The 23,129-nt window shown below is 48.6% G+C and overlaps 1 protein-coding gene across 4 annotated transcripts in view; it reads right to left on the bottom strand.

Annotated features, from left to right (window-relative positions):
- Window positions 1-23,129, bottom strand: part of MYH10 (myosin heavy chain 10) — a 190,592-nt gene that overhangs the window by 157,144 nt on the left and 10,319 nt on the right. For all 4 annotated transcript variants that reach the window (XM_038749864.1, XM_038749866.1, XM_038749865.1 and 1 more), the window contains exon 2: window positions 11,032-11,412. In XM_038749864.1, coding sequence (XP_038605792.1) covers window positions 11,032-11,376 — 345 coding nt within the window. In that variant the 5' untranslated portion in view covers window positions 11,377-11,412. The remainder of the gene's footprint in view (window positions 1-11,031; window positions 11,413-23,129) is intronic.

The following is a 23,129-nucleotide window of genomic DNA, read 5'->3' as shown; positions in this document are numbered from 1 at the left end:
GAGAAGCGAAGTGATTTGCCCAAAGTCACACGGCTGACAATTGGCGGAGTCGGGATTTGAACCCATCACCTCTGACTCCAAAGCCCGGGCTCTTTCCACTGAGCTACACTACTCAGTGAAAAGAAGAACAGACATCCCTGGGTGGCTTTAGGGCCCTGTAGTGGCACTTATTGAGCGCCTACTGAATACAGGGCACTGTATTAAGCAGCGTGGCTCAGTGGAAAGAACCCAGTCTTTGGAGTCAGAGGTCACGGGTTCAAATCCCGGCTCCGCCACTTATCAGCGGGGTGACTTTGGGCAAGTCACTTCACTTCTCTGGGCCTCAGTGACCTCATCTGGAAAATGGGGATGAAGACTGTGAGCCCCTCGTGGGACAACCCCATCGCTTTGTAACCTCCCCAGCGCTTAGAACAGTGCTTTGCACATAGTAAGCGCTTAATAAATGCCATTATTATTATTATTATTATTATTATTCTCTGGGCCTCAGTTATCTCATCTGTAAAACGGGGATTAAGACTGCGAGCCCCCCACCGTGGGACAACCTGATCACCTTGTAACCTCCACAGCGCTTCGAACAGTGCTTTGCACATAGTAAGCGCTTAATAAATACTATTATTATCTCATCTGTAAAATGGGGATGAAGTCTGTGAGCCCCACGTGGGACAACCTGATCACCTTGTTACCTCCCCAGCGCTTAGAACAGCGCTTTGCACGTAGTAAGTGCTTAATAAATGCCATTATTATCATTATTATTATTACTATTAAGAGTGAGGAGGAAGACAATACAGAGCTCGTAGACATAATCCTCGCCTCCACGGAGCTCACAATCACTCCCCCTGTGCTGAGTACTGTACTGAGCGCTTGAAAAAGTACACAGCCCTTCCAAGAGGCCTGGCACATCATCATCATCATCAATCACATTTATTGAGCGCTTACTATGTGCAGAGCACTGTACTAAGCGCTTGGGAAGTACAAATTGGCAACATATAGTAAGCGCTTAAATACCATTTAAAAATCGAAAAAGATCCCCACTATTCCACTCTCCCTCCTGGTGCCCTTTGTCGTCCCGACTCGCGGTGGCAAGATCCCAAGGTCGCGGGTTCTAATCCCGGCCCCGCCCCTTGCCAGCTGGGGGGCTCCGGGTGAGGCGCCTCGCTTCTCCGGGCCTCGGTGGCCTCATCTGTCAAATGGGGGTGAAGACCGTGAGCCCCCCGCGGGACACCCCGATGACCTCGCATCGATCCTGGTGCTTAGCACATAGTGAGCGCTTAAGAAGCAGCGTGGCTCAGTGGGAAGAGCCCGGGCTTTGGAGTCGGAGGTCACGGGTTCAAATCCCGGCTCCGCCAACTGTCAGCTGTGCGACTTTGGGCGAGTCACCTCACTTCTCTGGGCCTCCGTTCCCTCATCTGGAAAACGGGGATGAGGACTGAAAATGGGGACAACCTGAGCACCTTGCAACCTCTCCAGCGCTTAGAACAGTGCTTGGCACATAGTAAGCGCTTAATAAATGCCATTATTGTTATTATTGTTATTATTCTGACCGCAAAGTCCTCTCCAAAGCCCGTCCGGAGGGCCGGAGACGGAGGGGGGTGACTCCTAGCCGGCCGGCCGAGTCTCCGGGGGCGGATTTTTGGAGGTCGGACGTTGCATCCCGACTTCAGGACCATTCCAAGAAAATTCCCGCGTGTCCAGGGAACGAAAATAGCTCTCTCCTCCTTTCGGGGATCTGACACCAGGAGAAACCGGGCTCAGAGGAAACGGGCTTTCAGCAAGGAATGTGTGATTTTCGACTTGCAGATGGTATCCAGCTGCTTCCCATTTTTTTCCCCCTCGTTTCTTTCTTTTACAAATACGTCAAGCGCTTAGTATGTGCCAGGAACTGTAATTAATTAATTAACGTTGGCATGTGTTAAGCGCTTACTATGCGCAAAGCACTGTTCTAAGCGCTGGGGGGGGGGGGATACAAAGTGATCAGGTTGTCCCACGGGGGGCTCCCAGTCTTCATCCCCGTTTTCCAGATGAGGTCACTGAGGCTCAGAGAAGTGAAGTGACTTGCCCCAGGTCACACAGCAGACATGTGGCGGAGCCAGGACTCGAACCCGTGACCGCTGACTCCAGAGCCCGGGCTCTTTCCACTGAGCCACGCTGTTTCTCTATTCAGTTACAGTACTTACTAAGAGCCGGGGTGGGCGTTCGACGACCAGCGCTTAGAACAGTGCTTGGCACATAGTGAGCGCTTGGAGAAGCAGTGTGGCTCAGTGGAGAGAGCCCGGGCTTCAAGCGCTTAGTACAGTGCTCTGCACCCAGTAAGCGCTCAATAAATACTATTGATTGATTTGGAGTCGGAGGTCATGGGTTCCAATCGGGTGTGGGTTCAAGCGCTCAGTACAGTGCTCTGCACACAGTAAGCGCTCAATAAATACGACTGAATGAACAGATGAATCCCAGCTCCGCCAACTGCTAGTTGTGTGACTTTGGGCAAGTCACTTCACTTCTAGACTGTGAGCCCACTGTTGGGTAGGGACCGTCTCTATAGGTTGCCAACTTGGACTTCCCAAGCGCTTAGTCCAGTGCTCTGCACACAGTAAGCGCTCAATAAATACGATTGATTGATTGGTTGATTCTCTGGGCCTCAGTTACCTCATCTGTAAAATGGGGATGAAGACTATGAGCCCCCCGGGAGACAACCTGATCACCTTGTATCCCCCCAGTGCTTAGAACAGTGCTTTGTACATAGTAAGCGCTTAACAAATGCCATTATTATTATTATTATTATTATGATGGCTCAGTGGAAAGAGCCCGGGGCTTGGGAGTCAGGGGTTGTGGGTTCTAATCCCGGCTCCGCCGCTTGTCAGCTGTGTGACTTTGGGCAAGTCGCTTCACTTCTCTGGGCCTCAGTGACCTCATCTGTCAAATGGGGATAAAGACTGTGAGCCCCACGTGGGTCAACCCGATCACCTTGTATCCCCCCCAGCACAGTGCTTGGCACATATTAAGCGCTTAACAAATACCATCCTTATTATTATTATCCACTAGTCAGGTAGCTTCTCGCATCCCGGATCCGCCAATTGTCGGCTGTGTGACTTTGGACAAGTCACTTGACTTCTCTGGGCCTCAGTTCCCTCATCTGTAAAACGGGGATGAAGACTGTGAGCCCCACGTGGGACAACCTGATCACCTTGGAACCTCCCCAGCACTCAGAACAGTGCTTTGCACATAGTAAGCGCTTAATAAATGCCATTATTATTATTCTTATTATTATCACAGACCCAAATCCCTCCTGCTTGCTAGGCTGGGGAGAGAGAGCCTCCAACCTAGGATAAATACAACCCTTTTACAACCTTTAGAAGATTGAAAGGGATTCATTCATTCATTCGTATTTATTGAGCGCTTATCGTGTGCAGAGCACTGGACTAAGCGCGGGATGTGATCAGAGCGCAGGGAAAGAATAACAATAAAAAAAAAGAATAAATCCAGGCCCCCAACCCCATTTAAGACATTTGGAAGTTCTCTTTACTCGGTTTCCTGAGATCGTGGAATTACAAGTTTACAACTTAACTCCAACCGCTAAGGCACTGGGGTTGGTGGGAGAGAGTAGTTTTTCCAAAGACAGGCAGTAAAGCGGGAAAGGGGGAGGGCAGGGGTCACATTCCTTAACAAACCCAACAATGCACACCCTCCTCCCTGAATTTTTCTTTTCCCGGCTCCCCTGCAGCGGGAAAATGGAGATCTAACAGCAAATCCCAGCCGTCCACACCATCCCCTCTCCCTCCGACCCAATTTCTCGGCCGAGCCGACGGGCGGCTTGGCTTAGCCGGATAAAGCCCGGGCCTGGGAATAACGAGGACCTGGGTTCTCATCCCGGCTCTTCCGCGTGTCTGCTGGGTGACCTTGGGCAAGTCACTTGGCTTCTCTGGGCCTCAATCAATCGTATTTATTGAGCGCTTACTGTGGGCAGAGCACTGGACTAAGCGCTTGGGGAGTCCAAGTCGGCAACATCTAGAGACGGTCCCTACCCAACGGCGGGCTCACAGTCGAGAAGGGGGAGACAGAGAACAAAACAAAACATATTAACAAAATATAGTAAATAGAATAAATATGTACAAATAAAATAGAGTAATAAATCCGTACAAACATATATACATATATACAGATGCTGTGGGGAGGGGAAGGAGGTAAGGCGGGGGGGGATAGGGAGAGGAAGGAGGGGGCTCAGTCTGGGAAGGCCTCCTGGACTTGCACATAGTAAGCACTTAATAAATGCCATTATTATTATTATTATTATTATTAAAACCAAACAAAATCAATCAATCAATTGTATTTTTTGAGTGCTTACTGTGTGCAGAGCACTGGACTAAGCACTTGGGAAGTCCAAGTCGGCAACATCTAGAGACCGTCCCAACCCAACAGCGGGCTCACAGTCGAGAAGGGGGAGACAGACAACAAAACAAAACGTATTAACAAAATAAAATAAATAGAATAAATATGTACAAATAGAGTAATGAATCCGTACAAACATATATACATATATACAGATGCTGTGGGGAGGGGAAGGAGGGAAGGCAGGGGGGGATGGGGAGAGGAAGGAGGGGGCTCAGTCTGGGAAAGCCTCCTGGACTTGCACATAGTAAGCACTTAATAAATTCCATTATTATTATTATTACTAAAACCAAACAAAATCAATCAATCGTATTTATTGAGCGCTTACTGTGGGCAGAGCACTGTACTAAGCGCTTGGGAAGTCCAAGTCGGCAACATCTAGAGACCGTCCCTACCCAACAGTGGGCTCACAGTCGAGAAGGGGGAGACAGAGAACAAAACCAAACATATTAACAAAATAAAATAAATAGAATAAATATGTACAAATAAAATAGAGTAATAAATCTGTACCAACATATATACCTATATACAGACGCTGTGGGGAGGGGAACGAGGTAAGACGAGGGGGATGGGGAGAGGAAGGAGGGGGCTCAGTCTGGGAAGGCCTCCTGGACTTGCACATAGTAAGCACTTAATAAATGTCATTATTATCAATTATTATTATTATTATTTTATTAATAAAACCAAACAAAAACAACCCACGGCCCACCAAGGCCACAGGCCCTAGAGCCAGTTCCACCCAGGGTTCATTTCTCTGCGGAGACACACCTGGAAGCTCCAGGATAACCCTGGTTCCCGCCTCCGGCTCTTCCCAACCACAAACCCATTTTGTGGTCGGAGGAGAGGAAGGGGTTTGTCCCTGGCGGCCTAATAAATTAATAAATTAATGAATAAATTTATAAACGATTAATAAATGCCATCATCATTATTATTATTATTACGGCTCTGACGCTTAACATCACGCTCGGGTTTACCTGACCGCACCAAGGACTTCTAGGAAAGCGCTCAGTACGCTGCCCGGCACAGAAGTGCATCTAGCTTTATTTCTATTTATTCTGATGACTTGACACCCGTCCACATGTTTTGTTTCATTGTCCGTCTCCCCTTCTAAGCCCTGGATTTTTGTGGGTTTATTTTTTTTAATGGTATTAAGCGCTTACTATATTCCAGGTACTGTATACGATAGACTGACTGATTAGACTGTGAGCCCGTTGTCGGGTAGGGACCGTCTCTGTATGTCGCCGACTTGGACTTCCCAAACGCTTAGTAAAGTGCTCTGCACACAGTAAGCGCTCAATAAATACGATTGAATGAATGAATGAAAGAGTCTTCCAGACTGTGAGCCCACTGCTGGGTAGGGACCGTCTCTATATGTCGCCTACTTGGTCTTCCCAAGCGCTTAGTACAGTGCTCTGCACACAGTAAGCGCTCAATAAATACGATTGAATGAATGAATGAAAGAGTCTTCCAGACTGTGAGCCCACTGTTGGGTAGGGACTGTCTCTATATGTCGCCGACTTGGACTTCCCAAGCGCTTAGTACAGTGCTCTGCACACAGTAAGCGCTCAATAAATATGATTGAATGAATGAATGAAAGTGTCTTCCAGACTGTGAGCCCGCTGTTGGGTAGGGACCGTCTCTATATGTCGCCGACTTGGACATCCCAAGCGCTTAGTACAGTGCTCTGCACACAGTAAGCACTCAATAAATAGGACTGAATGAATACGTGCTTAACAAATACCATAATTATTTATTTTTAGGAAAGAGCGCCCTATCACCCTTCTATTTCCCTTATGCATCTTCCAGAGGGGTTCATCATTCCTTTTTCAAGGGTATCGGTTCATTCTTTCAATCTTATTTAATGAGGATGGTATTTGTCAAGCACTTACTACGTGCCAAGCACTGTTCTAAGCGCTGAGCGCTTACTGTGTGCAAAGCACTGTTAATAATATATAATTTTTATATAATATAAATAATATAATATATAATAAATCATATTAAATAATATAATATTTGTATTATTAATATATATAATAATGATGATGATGATGGCATTTATTAAGCGCTTACTATATGCACAGCTGTTCTAAGCTCTGGGGAGGTTACAAGGTGATCAGGTTGTCCCACTGGGGGCTCACAGTCTTCATCCCCAGCACAGAAGAGAAGCAGCGTGGCTCAGCGGAAAGAGCCCGGGCTTTGGAGTCAGAGGTCATGGGTTCGAATCCCGGCTCCGCCACTTGTCCGCTGTGTGACTTTGGGCAAGTCACTTCACTTCTCTGGGCCTCAGTCCCCTCCTCTGGAAAATGGGGATGAAGACTGGGAGCCCCCGTGGGACAACCTGATCACCTTGTATTCCCCCCAGCGCTTAGAACAGTGCTGTGCACCTAGTAAGCGCTTAATAAATGCCATCATTATTATTATTATTATCCCCATTTGACAGATGAGGGAACTGAGGCCCAGAGAAGTGACGGGACTTGCCCAAAGTCACCCAGCTGACGAGTGCCGGAGCCGCGATTTGAGCCCGTGACCTTGGACTCCAAAGCCCGGGCTCTTTCCACTGAGCCACTGCTCCAAGCCCTGGAGGTCATTCAAGCTCATAATAATGATGATAATAACTGTGGTACTTAAGTGCTTACTAATAGTAATAATAATGATGGCATTTGTCAGGCCAAAACTCCTCACTCCGGGCTTCCAGGCTGTCCATCCATCCATCCCCTGGCCCCCGTCCTCCCTCCCCTCCCTTCTGTCCTTCTCCATCGCAGCCCGCACCCTCCGCTCCTCTGCCACCGCTCACCTCCTCACCAGGCCTCGTCCTCGCCCGTCCCGCCCCTTCCTTCCTCTCCCCCTCGTCCCGCTCTCCATCCCCCCCATCTTACCTCCTTCCCTTCCCCACAGCACCTGGATATATGTATATATGTTTGTATGGATTTATTACTCTATTTATTTTACTTGTACCTATCTATTCTATTTATTATATTTTGTTAATATGTTTTGTTCTGTTCTCTGTTTCCCCCTTCTAGACTGTGAGCCCGCTGTCGGGTAGGGACCGTCTCTAGATGTTGCCAACTTGGACTTCCCAAGCGCTTAGTCCAGTGCTCTGCACACAGTAAGCGCTCGATAAATACGATTGATTGATTGAATGTTGGGTAGGGACCGTCTCTATATGTTGCCAACTTGGACTTCCCAAGCGCTTAGTCCAGTGCTCTGCACACAGTAAGCGCTCGATAAATACGATTGATTGATTGAATGTTGGGTAGGGACCGTCTCTATATGTTGCCAACTTGGACTTCCCAAGCGCTTAGTCCAGTGCTCTGCACACAGTAAGAGCTCGATAAACACGATTGATTGATTGAATGTTGGGTAGGGACCGTCTCTATATGTCGCCAACTTGGACTTCCCAAGCACTTAGTCCAGTGCTCTGCACACAGTAAGCGCTCAATAGATAGGCTCGAATGGATGAACGAATGAACCTATGACCTCTGACTGCCAAGCCCGTGTTCTTTCCACTGAGCCACGCCGCGTCTCTTCCCAGAAAACACGACCGAATGAGCAAAACGGAAATAAATGACCGGTCTGGACTCCCCCCAAGGCAGGATGGCGGGACGGGGCCGCGCTCCGGCTTACATAGATGAGGCCCGAGTAGTAGCGCTCAATAAATACGATTGAATGAATGAATGTTGGGTAGGGACCGTCTCTATATGTTGCCAACTTGGACTTCCCAAGCGCTTAGTCCAGTGCTCTGCACACAGTAAGCGCTCAATAAATACGATCGAATGAATGAATGAATGTTGGGTAGGGACTGTCTCTATATGTTGCCAACTTGGACTTCCCAAGAGCTTAGTCCAGTGCTCTGCACACAGTAAGCGCTCAATGAATACGATCGAATGAATGAATGAATGTTGGGTAGGGACCGTCTCTATATGTTGCCAACTTGGACTTCCCAAGCGCTTAGTCCAGTGCTCTGCACACAGTAAGCGCTCAGTAAATACGATCGAATGAATGAATGAATGAATGTTGGGTAGGGACCGTCTCTATAAGTTGCCAACTTGGACTTCCCAAGCTCTTAGTCCAGTGCTCTGCACTCAGTAAGTGCTCAATAAATACGATCGAATGGATGAACGAATGAACCTATGACCTCTGACTGCCAAGCCTGTGTTCTTTCCACTGAGCCACGCGCGTCTCTTCCCAGGAAATACGACTGAGCGAGTGGAACGGAAATAAATGACCGGTCCCGACGCTGCCCAACACAGGACGGCGGGACAGGGCCGCGCTCCGGCTTACATAGATGAGGCCCGAGTAGTAGCGCTCAATGAATACAACTGAATGAATGAATGTTGGGTAGGGACCGTCTCTATACGTTGCCAACTTGGACTTCCCAAGCGCTTAGTCCAGTGCTCTGCACACAGTAAGTGCTCAATAAATACGATCGAATGAATGAATGAATGTTGGGTAGGGACCGTCTCTATAAGTTGCCAACTTGGACTTCTCAAGCGCTTAGTCCAGTGCTGTGCACACAGTAAGCGCTCAATAAATACGATCGAATGAATGAATGAATGTTGGGTAGGGACCGTCTCTATATGTTGCCAACTTGGACTTCCCAAGCGCTTAGTCCAGTGCTCTGCACACAGTAAGTGCTCAATAGATACGATCGAATGGATGAACGAATGAACCTATGACCTCTGACTGCCAAGCCCGTGTTCTTTCCACTGAGCCACGCCGCGTCTCTTCCCAGGAAATACGACCGAGTGAGCAAAACGGAAATAAATGACCGGTCCCGACGCCCCGCAAGGAAGGACGGCGGGACGGGGCCGCGCTCCGGCTTACGTAGATGAGGCCCGAGTAGTAGCGCTCAATAAATACGATTGAATGAATGAATGAATGTTGGGTAGGGACTGTCTCTATACGTTGCCAATTTGGACTTCCCAAGCGCTTAGTCCAGTGCTCTGCACACAGTAAGCGCTCAATAAATACGATCGAATGGATGAACGAATGAACCTATGACCTCTGAATCAAAAGCCCATGTTCTTCCCACTGAGCCATGCCGCGTCTCTTCCCAGGAAACACGACCGAGTGAGCGAAACGGAAATAAATGACGGGTCCGGACGCCCCCCAAGGCAGGACGGCGGGACGGGGCCGCGCTACGGCTTATGTAGATGAGGCCCGAGTAGTAGCGCTCAATAAATACGATTGAATGAATGAATGTTGGGTAGGGACCGTCTCTATAAGTTGCCAACTTGGACTTCCCAAGCGCTTAGTCCAGTGCTCTGCACTCAGTAAGCGCTCAATAAATACGATCGAATGGATGAAGAAATGAACCTATGACCTGACTCAAAAGCCCGTGTCCTTTCCACTGAGCCACGCCGCGTCTCTTCCCAGGAAATACGACCGAGTGAGCAAAACGGAATTAAATGACCGGTCCGGACGCCGCCCAAGGCAGGACGGCGGGACGGGGCCGCGCTACGGCTTACGTAAATGAGGCCCGAGTACTAGCGCTCAATAAATACGACTGAATGAATGAATGTTGGGTAGGGACCGTCTCTATATGTTGCCAACTTGGACTTCCCAAGCGCTTAGTCCAGTGCTCTGCACACAGTAAGCGCTCAGTAAATACGATCGAATGAATGAATGAATGTTGGGTAGGGACCGTCTCTATATGTTGCCAACTTGGACTTCCCAAGCGCTTAGTCCAGTGCTCTGCACACAGTAAGCGCTCAATAGATACGATCGAATGGATGAACGAATGAACCTATGACCTCTGACTGCCAAGCCCGTGTTCTTTCCACTGAGCCACGCTGCATATCTTCCCAGGAAATGCGACTGAATGAACGAAACGGAAATAAATGACCGGTCCGGATGCCCCCCAAGGCAGGACGGCGGGACGGGGCCGCGCTACAGCTTACGTAAATGAGGCCCGAGTAGAAGCGCTCAATAAATACAATTGAATGAATGAATGAATGTTGGCTAGGGACTGTCTCTATACGTTGCCAACTTGGACTTCCCAAGCGCTTAGTCCAGTGCTCTGCACACAGTAAGCGCTCAATAAATACGATCGAATGAATGAATGAATGAATGTTGGGTAGGGACCGTCTCTATAAGTTGCCAACTTGGACTTCCCAAGCGCTTAGTCCAGTGCTCTGCACTCAGTAAGCGCTCAATAAATACGACCGAATGGATGAACGAATGAACCTATGACCTGACTCAAAAGCCCGTGTCCTTTCCACTGAGCCACGCCGCGTCTCTTCCCAGGAAATACGACCGAGTGAGCAAAACGGAATTAAATGACCGGTCCGGACGGCCCCCAAGGCAGGACGGGGCCACGCTACGGCTTACGTAGATGAGGCCCGAGTAGTAGCACTCAATCAATACGATTGAATGAATGAATGTTGGGTAGGGACCGTCTCTGTATGTTGCCAACTTGGACTTCTCAAGCGCTTAGTCCAGTGCTCTGCACACAGTAAGCGCTCAATAAATACGATCGAATGGATGAACGAATGAACCTATGACCTCTGACTCAAAAGCCCGTGTTCTTTCCACCAAGCCACGCCGCGTCTCTTCCCAGGAAACACGACCGAGTGAGCGAAACGGAAATAAATGACCGGTCCGGACTCCCCCCAAGGCAGGACGGAGGGACGGGGCCGCGCTCCGGCTTACGTAGATGAGGCCCGAGTAGTAGCGGTCCTTCAGGTTGTGCAGGACGGACGCTTCGTTGAGGCAGGTGAGCTCGGCCATGTCTTCCACCTTGGAGAACTTGGGCGGGTTCATCTTCTGGATGTCGTCCTTGTTGACCAGGGCCTTCTTGCCGTTCTCGGCCAGCTCCACGGCCACCTCGTCGCCCCGCTCCTCCTTGACGCAGGCCGCCTCGAACCCGTGCCGCTCCGACGGGATCCACACCAGCTTCTTGGCCGTCCAGTCGGCCTGCGTGGCCGGGTTGTAGATGACCGCCCGGTCCACGAAGAGGTAGCGCTCGGGGTCTTCCAGGCCGGCCCGCTGCGCCATCGTGACCCGGGCCGGGGGGCGTCCACCACCAATCACCTGCAGGGTGGGGACAGCGGGGGGGTTGGGGGGCGCTCAGTCAGTTCACGCCGCGTACTGAGCGCTTACCGGGTGGGGGACGCTGGGCCGGTTTCGCGGCGGGAACGGCTTGAGTTTTTTAGAACGTCTTTTAGACTGTGAGCCCAATGTTGGGTAGTGACCGTCTCTATATGTTGCCAATTTGTACTTCCCAAGCGCTTAGTACAGTGCTCTGCACACAGTAAGCGCTCAATAAATACGATTGATTGATTGAGTTCTAATCCACTTGTCTGCCCTGTGACCTCGGGCGGGCGAGTCACCTCGCCGCTCTGGGCCTCAGTTCCCTCATCTGGAAAACGGGAATGAAATCCGTGAACCTTATAATAACGGCATTTATTAAGCGCTTACTACGTGCACTGTCCTAAGCGCTGGGGAGGTTACAAGGTGATCGGGTTGCCCCATGGGGGGCTCACAGTCTTCCTCCCCATTTTCCAGAGGAGGTCACTGAGGCCCAGAGAAGTGGAGTGACTTGCCCAAAGTCACACAGCTGGCAAGTGGCAGAGGCGAGATTAGAACCCATGACCTCTGACTCCGGGCTCTTTCCACTGTCTCCCCCGTGCTTAAAGCAGTGCTTAACAAAAACCGTCATTAATTTATCTCGTATCTACCCCAGTGCTTAAAAAAGGGCTTGGCACATAGTAAGCACTTAAATACCATCGTTAAATTATCTCATCTACCCCAGAGCTTAAAACAGTGTTTGGCCCATAGTAAGCGCTTAACAAATATCATCATTATTTGTACATATTTATTCTATTTATTTTATTTTGTTAATATGTTTGGTTTTGTTGTCTGTCTCCCCCTTCTAGACTGTGAGCCCGCTGTTGGGTAGGGACTGTCTCTCTATGTTGCCAACTTGGACTTCCCAAGGCGCTTAGTCCAGTGCTCTGCACACAGTAAGCGCTCAATAAATACGACTGAATGAATCAGGCCCTGGAGGGAGGATTCCCCAGGGACCCGCAAATAAGCCACGTTCTCAAGGAGGCAGAAACTCCTGAGAACAGTACTTAGCACATAGTAAGCGCTTGATAAATGCTATTATTATTATTATTATCCCCTTCTAGACTCCCCTTCTAGACTGTGAACCCGCTGTTGGGTAGGGACCATCTCTCTATGTTGCCAACTTGGACTTCCCAAAGCGCTTAGTACAGTGCTCTGCACACAGTAAGCGCTCAATAAACACGATTGAATGAATGAATGAATGTTGGGTAGGGACCCTCTCTATATGTTGCCAACTTGGACTTCCCAAAGCGCTTAGTCCAGTGCTCTGCACACAGTAAGCGCTCAATAAATACGACTGAATGAATCAGGCCCTGGAGGGAGGATTCCCCAGCGACCTGCAAATAAGCCACATTCTCAAGGAGGCAGAAACCCGACTTGAATCCCTGAGGACAGTACTTGGCACATAGTAAGCGCTTGATAAATGCCATTACTATTATTATTATCCCCTTCTAGACTCTCCTTCTAGACTGTGAGCCAGCTGTTGGGTAGGGACCATCTCTCTATGTTGCCAACTTGGACTTCCCAAGCGCTTAGTCCAGTGCTCTGCACACAGTAGGCGCTCAATAAATACGATTGAATGAATGAATGACTGTTGGGTAGGGACCGTCTCTCTATGTTGCCAACTTGGACTTCCCAAGGCGCTTAGTCCAGTGCTCTGCACACAGTAAGCGCTCAATAAATATGATTGAATGAATCAGGCCCTGGAGGGAGGATTCCCCAGCGACCTGCAAATAAGCCACGTTCTCAAGGAGGCAGAAACCCCACTTGAATCCCTGAGGACAGTACTTGGCACATAGTAAGCACTTGATAAATGCCATTATTATTATTATTATTATTATTATTATTATCCCCTTCTAGACTCCCCTTCTGGACTGTGAGCCCGCTGTTGCGTAGGGACCGTCTCTCTATGTTGCCAACTTGGACTTCCCAAGCGTTTAGTCCAGTGCTCTGCACACAGTAAGCGCTCAATAAATACGATTGAATGAATCAGGCCCTGGAGGGAGGATTCCCCAGGGACCCGCAAATAAGCCACGTTATCAAGGAGGCAGAAACCCCACTTGAATCCCTGAGGACAGTGCTTGGCACAGAGTAAGCACTTGATAAATGCCATTATTATTATTATTATCCCCTTCTAGACTCCCCTTCTGGACTGTGAGCCCACTGTTGGGTAGGGACCGTCTCTCTATGTTGCCAACTTGGACTTCCCAAGTGCTTAGTCCAGTGCTGTGCACACAGTAAGCGCTCAATAAATACGATTGAATGAATGAATGTTGGGTAGGGACCGTCTATGTTGCCAACTTGGACTTCCCAAAGCGCTTAGTCCAGTGCCCTGCACACAGTAAGCGCTCAATAAATATAACTGAATGAATCAGGCCCTGGAGGGAGGATTCCCCAGGAACCTGCAAATAAACCACATACTCAAGGAGGCAGAAACCCGATTTGAATCCCTGAGGACAGTGCGTGGCACATAGTAAGTGCTTGATAAATGCCATTACTATTATTATTATCCCCTTCTAGACTCCCCTTCTAGACTGTGAGCCCGCTGTTGGGTAGGGACCGTCTCTCTCTGTTGCCAACTTGGACTTCCCAAGCGCTTAGTCCAGTGTCCTGCACACAGTAAGCGCTCAATAAATACGATTGAATGAATCAGGCCCTGGAGGGAGGATTCCCCAGGGACCCGCAAATAAGCCACGTTCTCAAGGAGGCAGAAACTCGACTTGAATCTCTGAGAACAGTGCTTGGCACATAGTAAGTGCCTGATAAATGCCATTATTATTATAACTATTATCCCCTTCTAGACCCCCCTTCTAGACTGTGAGCCCGCTGTTGGGTAGGGACCGTCTCTCTCTGTTGCCAACTTGGACTTCCCAAGCGCTTAGTCCAGTGCTCTGCACACAGTGAGCGCTCAATAAATACGATTGAATGAATGAATGAATGTTGGGTAGGGACCGTCTCTCTATGTTGCCAACTTGGACTTCCCAAGGCGCTTAGTCCAGTGCTCTGCACACAGTAAGCGCTCAATAAATACGATTGAATGAATCAGGCCCTGGAGGGAGGATTCCCCAGGGACCTGCAAATAAACCACATTATCAAGGAGGCAGAAATCTGACTTGAATCTCTGAGAACAGTGTTTGGCACATAGTAAGTGCTTGATAAATGCCATTATTATTATTATTATTATTATCCCCTTCTAGACTGTGAGCCCGCCACTGGGTAGGGACCGTCTCTCTATGTTGCCAACTTGGACTTCCCAAGCGCTTAGTCCAGTGCTCTGCACACAGTAAGCGCTCAATAAATACGATTGAATGAATGAATGAATGTTGGGTAGGGACCGTCTTGATAAATACCATTATTATTATTATTATCCCCTTCTAGACTCCCCTTCTAGACTGTGAGCCTGCTGTTGGGTAGGGACCATCTCTCTATGTTGCCAACTTGGACTTCCCAAGCGCTTAGTACAGTGCTCTGCACACAGTAAGCGCTCAATAAATACGATGGAATGAATAATTATCAGGTTAGACGCAGTCCCTGGCCCACATGAGGCCTAAGGCTCCTGGGTTTCAAACTCACATGGTTCTGTTCTTTCTTCAGAAAAATTCGACCTCTTTTTTTATCCGCTCAAGGGCGTTCCGGGCTCGGCTATTTGAGGTCTCTGCCAGCGACTTTCCCAATCCCAATTTCACACTGTCCGCTGAGAACTGACCTGAATTGTACTTTCCGAGTGCTTAGGACAGCGCTCTGCCCGCCGAAAGCGCGCAATAAACACGCCTGAGTGAATGAACTACCGATTTTTCATGCATTCAATTGCTTTTACTGAGCGCTTACGGCGCGCAGGGCACTGTACCTAGCGCTTGGGAAGTACAAATCGGCAAAAATGATAACAACAATAACGATGGCATTTATTATGCGCTATTTGCCAAGCAATAATAATAATAATGATGGCATTTATTAAGTGCTTACTATGCACCAAGCACTGTTCTAAGCGCTGGGGAGGTTACAAGGGGATCAGGTTGTCCCACGGGGGGCTCACAGTTTTCATCCCCATTTTACAGATGAGGTCACTGAGGCACAGAGAAGTGAAGTGACTCGCCCAAAGTCACACAGCTGACAGTTAATAATAATAATGATGGCATTTATTAAGTGCTTACTATGCGCCAAGCACTGTTCTAGGCGCTGGGGAGGTTACAAGGGGATCAGGTTGTCCCATGGGGGGCTCACTGTCTTCATCCCCATTTTACAGATGAGGTCACTGAGGCACAGAGAAGTGAAGTGACTCACCCAAAGTCACACAGCTGACAGTTAATAATCATAATGATGGCATTTGTTAAGTGCTTACTGTGCGCCAAGCACTTTTCGAAGCGCTGGGGCGGTTACAAGGTGATCAGGTTGTCCCATGGGGAGCTCACATTTTTAATCCCCATTTTACAGATGAGGTAACTGAGGCCCAGAGAAGTGAAGTGACCTGCCCAGAGTCACCCAGCTGACAGTTGGCAGAGCCGGAATTCAAACCCATGACCTCTGACTCCAAAGCCCGGGCTCTTTCCACTGAGCCACGCTCATGTACTGAGCTCCTGTGTGCATGGCACCGTGTTAGATGCTCAGTCAATATTCTAGACGGTGAGCCCGCTGTTGGGTAGGGACCGTCTATGTTGCCAACTTGGACTTCCCAAGTGCTTAGTACAGTGCTCTGCACACAGTAAGCACTCAATAAATACGATTGAATGAATGAATACCACCAGCCAAGGGGCGGAGAGGGGAGCGCCAAGCCCTGAGGGGACGTCCAGCCCCAACATCCCCACGTGCCGCGACCCAGGGAAGACAGTCTGCTGGGTGTCTACTATATGTTGCCGACTTGTACTTCCCAAGCGCTTAGTACAGTGCTCTGCACACAGGAAGCGCTCAATAAATACGAATGAATGAATGAAGTCACTTTACCGGGCCTCGGTTCCCTCAACTGGAAAATGAGCGCGAGCCCCACGTGGAACGTGGACTGTGTCTACCTGATAACCTTTTATCTCCACCAGCAATCAGAACAGTGCCAGGCCCAGAGTAAGCGCTTAACCGATACCACAATTATTAGTATTTTTCTTATTAAGTGCTTCAATATTATTTTACTTGTACCTATCTATTCTATTTATTTTATTTTGTTAGGATGTTTGGTTTTGTTCTCTGTCTCCCCCTTTTAGACTGTGAGCCCACTGTTGGGTAGGGACCGTCTCTATATGCTGCCAACTTGGACTTCCCAAGCGCTTAGTACAGTGCTCTGCACACAGTAAGCGCTCAATAAATACGATTGATTGATTGATTGATGAAAAACAAGAAGTCACTTATCTGGGCCTCGGTTCCCTCATCTGTAAAATGGGGATTAAGACTGAGCCCCACGTGGGACAGGGGCTGAGTCCAATGTGGCTCAGTGGAAAGAGCCCGGGCTTTGGAGTCAGAGGTCATGGGTTCAAATGCCGACCACCAACTGTCAGCTGGGTGATTTTGGGCAAGTCACTTCACTTCTCTGGGCCTCAGTTCCCTCATCTGTAAAATGGGAATTAAGACTGTGAGCCCCCTGTGGGACAATCTGATCACCTTGTATCCCCCCGGTGCTTAGAACAGTGCTTTGCACATAGTAAGCGCTTAATAAACACCATCATTATTATTATTATTATTATTATTGTTATTATTATTATTATGAAAAACAAGAAGTCACTTATCTGGGCCTCAGTTCCCTCATCTGTAAAACGGGGATTAAGACTGAGCCCCACGTGGGACAGGGGCTGAGTCCAATGTGGCTCAGTGGAAAGAGCCCGGGCCTTGGAGCCAGAGGTCGTGGGTTCGAATCCCAGCTCCACCAGCTGTCAGCTGTGTGACTTTGCGCAAGTCACTTCACTTCTCAGGGCCTCAGTTCCCTCATCTGAAAAATGGGGATGAAGACTGTGAGCCACCCACTTGGGACAACTTGATCACCTTGTAACCTCCCCAGGGCTTAGAACAGTGCTTTGCACATAGTAAGCGCTTAACAAATGCCATCATTATTATTATTATTATTAGAGACTGGACAGAGTAAGCGCTTAATAAAAACCAATAGTCAGTAGGGGCAATCCCCGCCCACGAGGAGTATGTTGAACGCCTACTGCGTGCAGGGCACTGTATTAAGCGCTTGGGAAAATGCAGTACAGTGGAGGCGGCGGGCACAATCCCTGACCTTCTAGACTGGGAGCCCACTGTTGGGAAGGGACCGTCTCTATATGTTGCCAACCTGTACTTCCCAAGCGCTTAGTACAGTGCTCTGCACACAGTAAGCACTCAATAAATACGATTGAATGCATATATATCTAATTCCAGTTATTTATATTGATGCTATTGATGTCCATTTACTTGTTTTGATGTCTGTCTCCCCCCTTCAAGACCGTGAGCCCGCTGTGTGCAGGGATTATAATAATAATGATGGCATTTATTAAGCGCTTACTATGTGCAAAGCACCGTTCTAAGCGCTGGGGTTGTCCCTCGTGGGGCTCACAGTCTTCACCCCCATTTTCCAGATGAGGGAACTGAGGCCCAGACAAGTGAAGTGACTTGCCCAAAGTCACCCGGCTGCCAACTGGCAGAGCCGGGATTTGAACCCACAACCTCTGACTCCAAAGCCCGGGCTCTTTCCACTGAGCCACGCTGCTTCTCACCGTCTCTGTTGCTGAACTCTACTTTCCAAGCGCTTAGCACAGCCCTCTGCACACCGTAAGCGCTCAATAAATACGACTGAATGAATGAATGAGAGTCTACAGTCAAGTTTATCTCGGGACTCGCCCCCCAACCCACCCAACCCAGCCCTTATCAATCCCGCAACGGTTCTGGAGCGCTTACTATGAGTCGCTCACTGTACTAAGTGCTTGGGAGAGTCCAGTACAACAGCATTACAGTGCTCTGCACACTGTAGGCGCTCAATAAATACGACTGAATGAATGAATGAATTAGCAGCCACATTCCCTGTCTATAACGAGCTTACCGCCAATCGACCGCATTTCTTGAGTGCTTACAGAGAGCAGAGCGCTGTCCTAATCAATCAATCGTATTTATTGAGCGCTTACTGTGTGCAGAGCACTGGACTAAGCGCTTGGGAAGTCCAAGTGGGCAACATCTAGAGGCGGTCCCTACCCAACAGCGGGCTCACAGTCTAAAAGGGGGAGACAGGGAACAAAACCAAACATACTAACAAAATAAAATAAATAGATATGTACAAGTAAAATAAATAGAGTAATAAATATGAACGAGTCCGGCTCATAATCACACTCCTTTCCCAGGAGGAAGAAAGGAAAAAGAGAAAGCAGCGGGGTTCAGAGACACCACGAAAGGCCCCTCACCACCGAACTCTCGCCCACCTCCTGCCTCCGGCCTGGAATGCCCTCCCTCTTTATATCCGACAACAATTCTCCCCGCCTAAGCGCTTAGTCCAGTGCTCTGCACACAGCAAGCGCTCAATAAATACGATTGATTGATTCAAAGCCTTACTATTAAAGGCCCACCTCCTCCAAGAGGCCTTCCCCGACAAGCCCTCCCTCCCAGCCCCACAGCACTTACGTACATATTTATTTGCATTATGCCCGCCTTCCCCTCTAGACTGTAATCTCACTGTGGGCAGGGGGTGTGTCTGTTGCAATAATAATAATAATAATAACATTTGTCAAGCACTTACAGTGCGCAAAGCACCGCTCTGAGCGTCGGGGTTGATACAAGGTGATCAGGGTGTCCCACAGTCTTCATCCCCATTTTACAGATGAGGGAATTGAGGCCCAGAGGAATGAAGTGACTTGCCCGAAGTTCCAGGATTAGAACCCATGACCTCTGACTCCCAAGCCCGGGCTCTTTCCAGTGAGCCACGGTGCTTCTCATCGTACTGTTATAGTGTACTCTCTCCACCCCCCCCCCCATCTTACCTCCTTCCCTTCCCCACGGCACCTACTAAGCGCTTGGGGGGAGTACAACAATAAACAGACACATCCCTTTTAGACTGTAAGCCCACTGTTGGGTGGGGACTGTCTCTATATGTTGCCAACTTGGACTTCCCAAGCGCTTAGCACAGTGCTCCGCACACAGTAAGCGCTCAATAAATACGATTGATTGATTGATCCCTGTCCACAAGGAGATTACAGTCTAGAGGGGGAGGCAGACATTAATATAAATCAATAAAATGACCGATACATACATAAATGAGGTGGGGGAGAGGAGAGGGGATGAATAAAGGGAGCAAGTCAGGGCGATGCAGAATAATAAATAATAATGATGGCATTTATTAAGCGCTTACTATGTGCAAAGCACTGTTCTAAGCGCCGGACAGGTTACAAGGTGATCAGGCTGTCCTGATCAGGCTCTAGATGTTGCCAACTTGTACTTCCCAAGCGCTTAGTACGGTGCTCTGCACACAGTAAGCGCTCAATAAATATGATTGATTGATTGATTGATCAGGTGATCAGTTACAGATGAGGTCACGGAGGCCCAGAGACGTTAAGCAACTGGCCCCAAGTCACCCAGCCGGCAAGTGGCGGAGCCGGGATTGGAGCCCGGGCTCTTTCCACGGAGCCACGCCGCTTCTGGGAGTGGGAGAAGAGGAAAGGAGGGTGCCGACAGGGAAGACCTCTTGGATGTGGATTTCAAGGATAAAATAATAATAATGAACGCTTAGTACAGTGCTCTGCACACAGTAAGCGCTCAATAAATACGACTGACTGATTAATGATAATGACAGTATTTGTTAAGCGCTTACTACGTGCCAAGCACTGTTAAGTATAACCTGATGCTCTGCAGCTTCTCCTATTGATCATTTATTTTAATACCGACCTCCCCCACTAATAACAGTGGAATTTGTGAAGCAATAATTCCGTGCCCAACACTGTATTAAGCGCTGGGGCCTTGGGCAAGTCACAACTTCTCTGAGCCTCGGTGACCTCATCTATAAAATGGGGATTAAGACTGTGAGCCCCATGTGGGACAACCTCATCACCTTCTATCCCCCGCCCCTCCAACCCCAGCGCTAAGAACGGTGCTTGGCACAGAATAATTAAAAAAAAAAAAAAAAGGTGCCCCACATCCCCATTTTACAGAGAAGGAAACTGAGGTCCAGAGAAGCGACTTCACTTCCTTCAAGGCCCTACTGAGCGCTCACCTCCTCCAGGAGGCCTTCCCAGACTGAGCCCCTTCCTTCCTCTCCCCCTCGTCCCCCTCTCCATCCCCCCCCATCTTACCTCCTTCCCTTCCCCACAGCACCTGTATATATGGATATATGTTTGTACATATTTATAACTCTATTTATTGATTGATTTATTTTACTTGTACATATCTATTCTATTTATTTTATTTTGTTAGTATGTTTGGTTTTGTTCTGTCTCCCCCTTCTAGACTGCGAGCCCACTGTTGGGTAGGGACTGTCTCTATACGTTGCCACCTTGTACTTCCCAAGCGCTTAGTACAGTGCTCTGCACACAGTAAGCGCTCAATAAATACAATTGATGATGATGATTTATTTTACTTGTACATATCTATTCTATTTATTTTATTTTGTTAGTATGTTTGGTTTTGTTCTCTGCCTCCCCCTTCTAGACTGTGAGCCCACTGTTGGGTAGGGACTGTCTCTATATGTTGCCAACTTGGACTTCCCAAGCGTTTAGTCCAGTGCTCTGCACACAGTAAGCTCTCAATAAATATGATTGATTGATTAATTGATTGATTGACTTGCCCGAGGTCACACAGCAAACAAGGGGTGGGATTGGGAGCCTAGGTCCTCTGGCTCTGCACGCAGTAAGCGCTCAATAAATAAATACGACTGAACTCCCAAACCCGGGGCTCTTTCCTCTAGACTGAAACTCCTTGGGGGGCCGGGTCTGTTGTCTTGGACATTCCCAAGCGCTTAGTACAGTGCTCTGGACACAATGAACCCTCAAGTATTGATTGATTGACTGACTGATTGATTGATGTGAGGGAATCTTAAGAGCCAAGCCAGGCCTGCAGGCCCCACAAGGCTCTACTTCCTTTTTTGACACCTCACTGTTCCCTGAACACCCATCGTTCCCTGAACATCCCTGAACAGCCGGGATTTGAACCCATGATCTCCGCCTCCAAAGCCCAGGCTCTTTCCACTGAGCCACGCTGCTTCTCTTCGGGCAGGGCATTCATTCGGTCGTATTTATGGAGCGCTTACTGTGTGCGGAGCACTGGACGAAGCGCTTGGAAAACTACAACTGGGCAACAGATGGAGATAATCCCTCCCCAACAACAATAATAATAATAATAATGGCATTTATTAAGCGCTTAGTATGTGCAAAGCACTGTTCTAAGCGCTGGAATGGGCTCGCAGTCTAGAAGGGGGGAGATGGACAACAAAATGAAGCAAGTGACCACTCTACTAGGCTCTCGGGAGAGTACGCCACGATAATTAGGAGACACGTTCCCTGCCCACAACAAGCTGACAGTCGCCGATGGCCTACAATTCAATTCCGTTCAACTTGTCTTCTCCCAAGCGTTTACCACTAAGCGCTCAATAAACACCACTGACGGATTGACTGCCGACTGGGTGATGCTGAGTAAGTTCCCGTGCCTCCGTTTCCTAATGGTAAAATGGAGATTTGCCACCTGTCCTGGCTCCCCTTTGCAATTACCGAATTGTACTTCCCACGTGCTTAGTATACAGTGCTCTGCACACAGAAAGCGCTCAATAAATAATAATGATGGTATTTGTTAAGCGCTTACTATGTGCAAAACACTGCTCTAAGCGCTTGGGGGATACAAGGTGATCAGGTTGTCCCACGTGGGGCTTACAGTCTTAATCCCCATTTTACAGACGAGGTAACTGAGGCACAGAGAAGTTAAGGGGCTTGAACAAGGTCACACAGCTGACAAGTTCTGTTCGACTGTCTTCTCCCAAGCGTTTAGCACTAAGTGCTCAATAAACACCACTGCCGGATTGACTGCCGACTGCGTGACGCTAAGTTCCCGTGCCTCCGTTTCCTAACGGTAAAATGGAGATTCGCTACCTGTTCTGCTCCCCCTTGCAATTACCGAATTGTACTTCCCACACGCTTAGTATACAGTGCTCTGCACACAGAAAGTGCTCAATAAATAATAATGATGGTATTTGTTAAGCGCTTACTATGTGCGAAGCACTGCTCTAAGCGCTTGGGGGATACAAGGTGATCACGGTGTCCCACGTGGGGCTTACAGCCTTAATCCCCATTTTACAGATGAGGTAACTAAGGCACAGAGAAGTTAAGGGACTTGAACAAGGTCACACAGCTGACAAGTTCCCTTCAACTGTCTTCTCCCAAGCGTTTAGCAGTAAGCGCTCAATAAACACCACTGACAGATTGACTGCCAACTGGGTGATGCTAAATTCCCGTGCCTCCATTTCCTAATGGTAAAATGGAGATTCGCTACCTGTTCTGCTCCCCCTTGCAATTACCGAATTGTACTTCCCACACGCTTAGTATACAGTGCTCTGCACACAGAAAGCGCTCAATAAATAATAATAATAATAATGATGGTATTTGTTAAGCGCTTACTATGTGCAAAGCACTGCTCTAAGCGATTGGGGGATACAAGGTGATCAGGTTGTCCCACATGGGGCTTACAGTCTTAACCCCCATTTTCCAGATGAGGTCACTGAGGCCCAGAGAAGTGAAGTGACTTGCCCAAGGTCACAC

This window comes from Tachyglossus aculeatus, chromosome 8 (genome assembly GCF_015852505.1).
Source record: "Tachyglossus aculeatus isolate mTacAcu1 chromosome 8, mTacAcu1.pri, whole genome shotgun sequence".
In the NCBI taxonomy this organism is placed as follows: Eukaryota; Metazoa; Chordata; class Mammalia; order Monotremata; family Tachyglossidae; genus Tachyglossus; species Tachyglossus aculeatus.
This window is presented reverse-complemented; position numbering and strand designations above follow the sequence as displayed.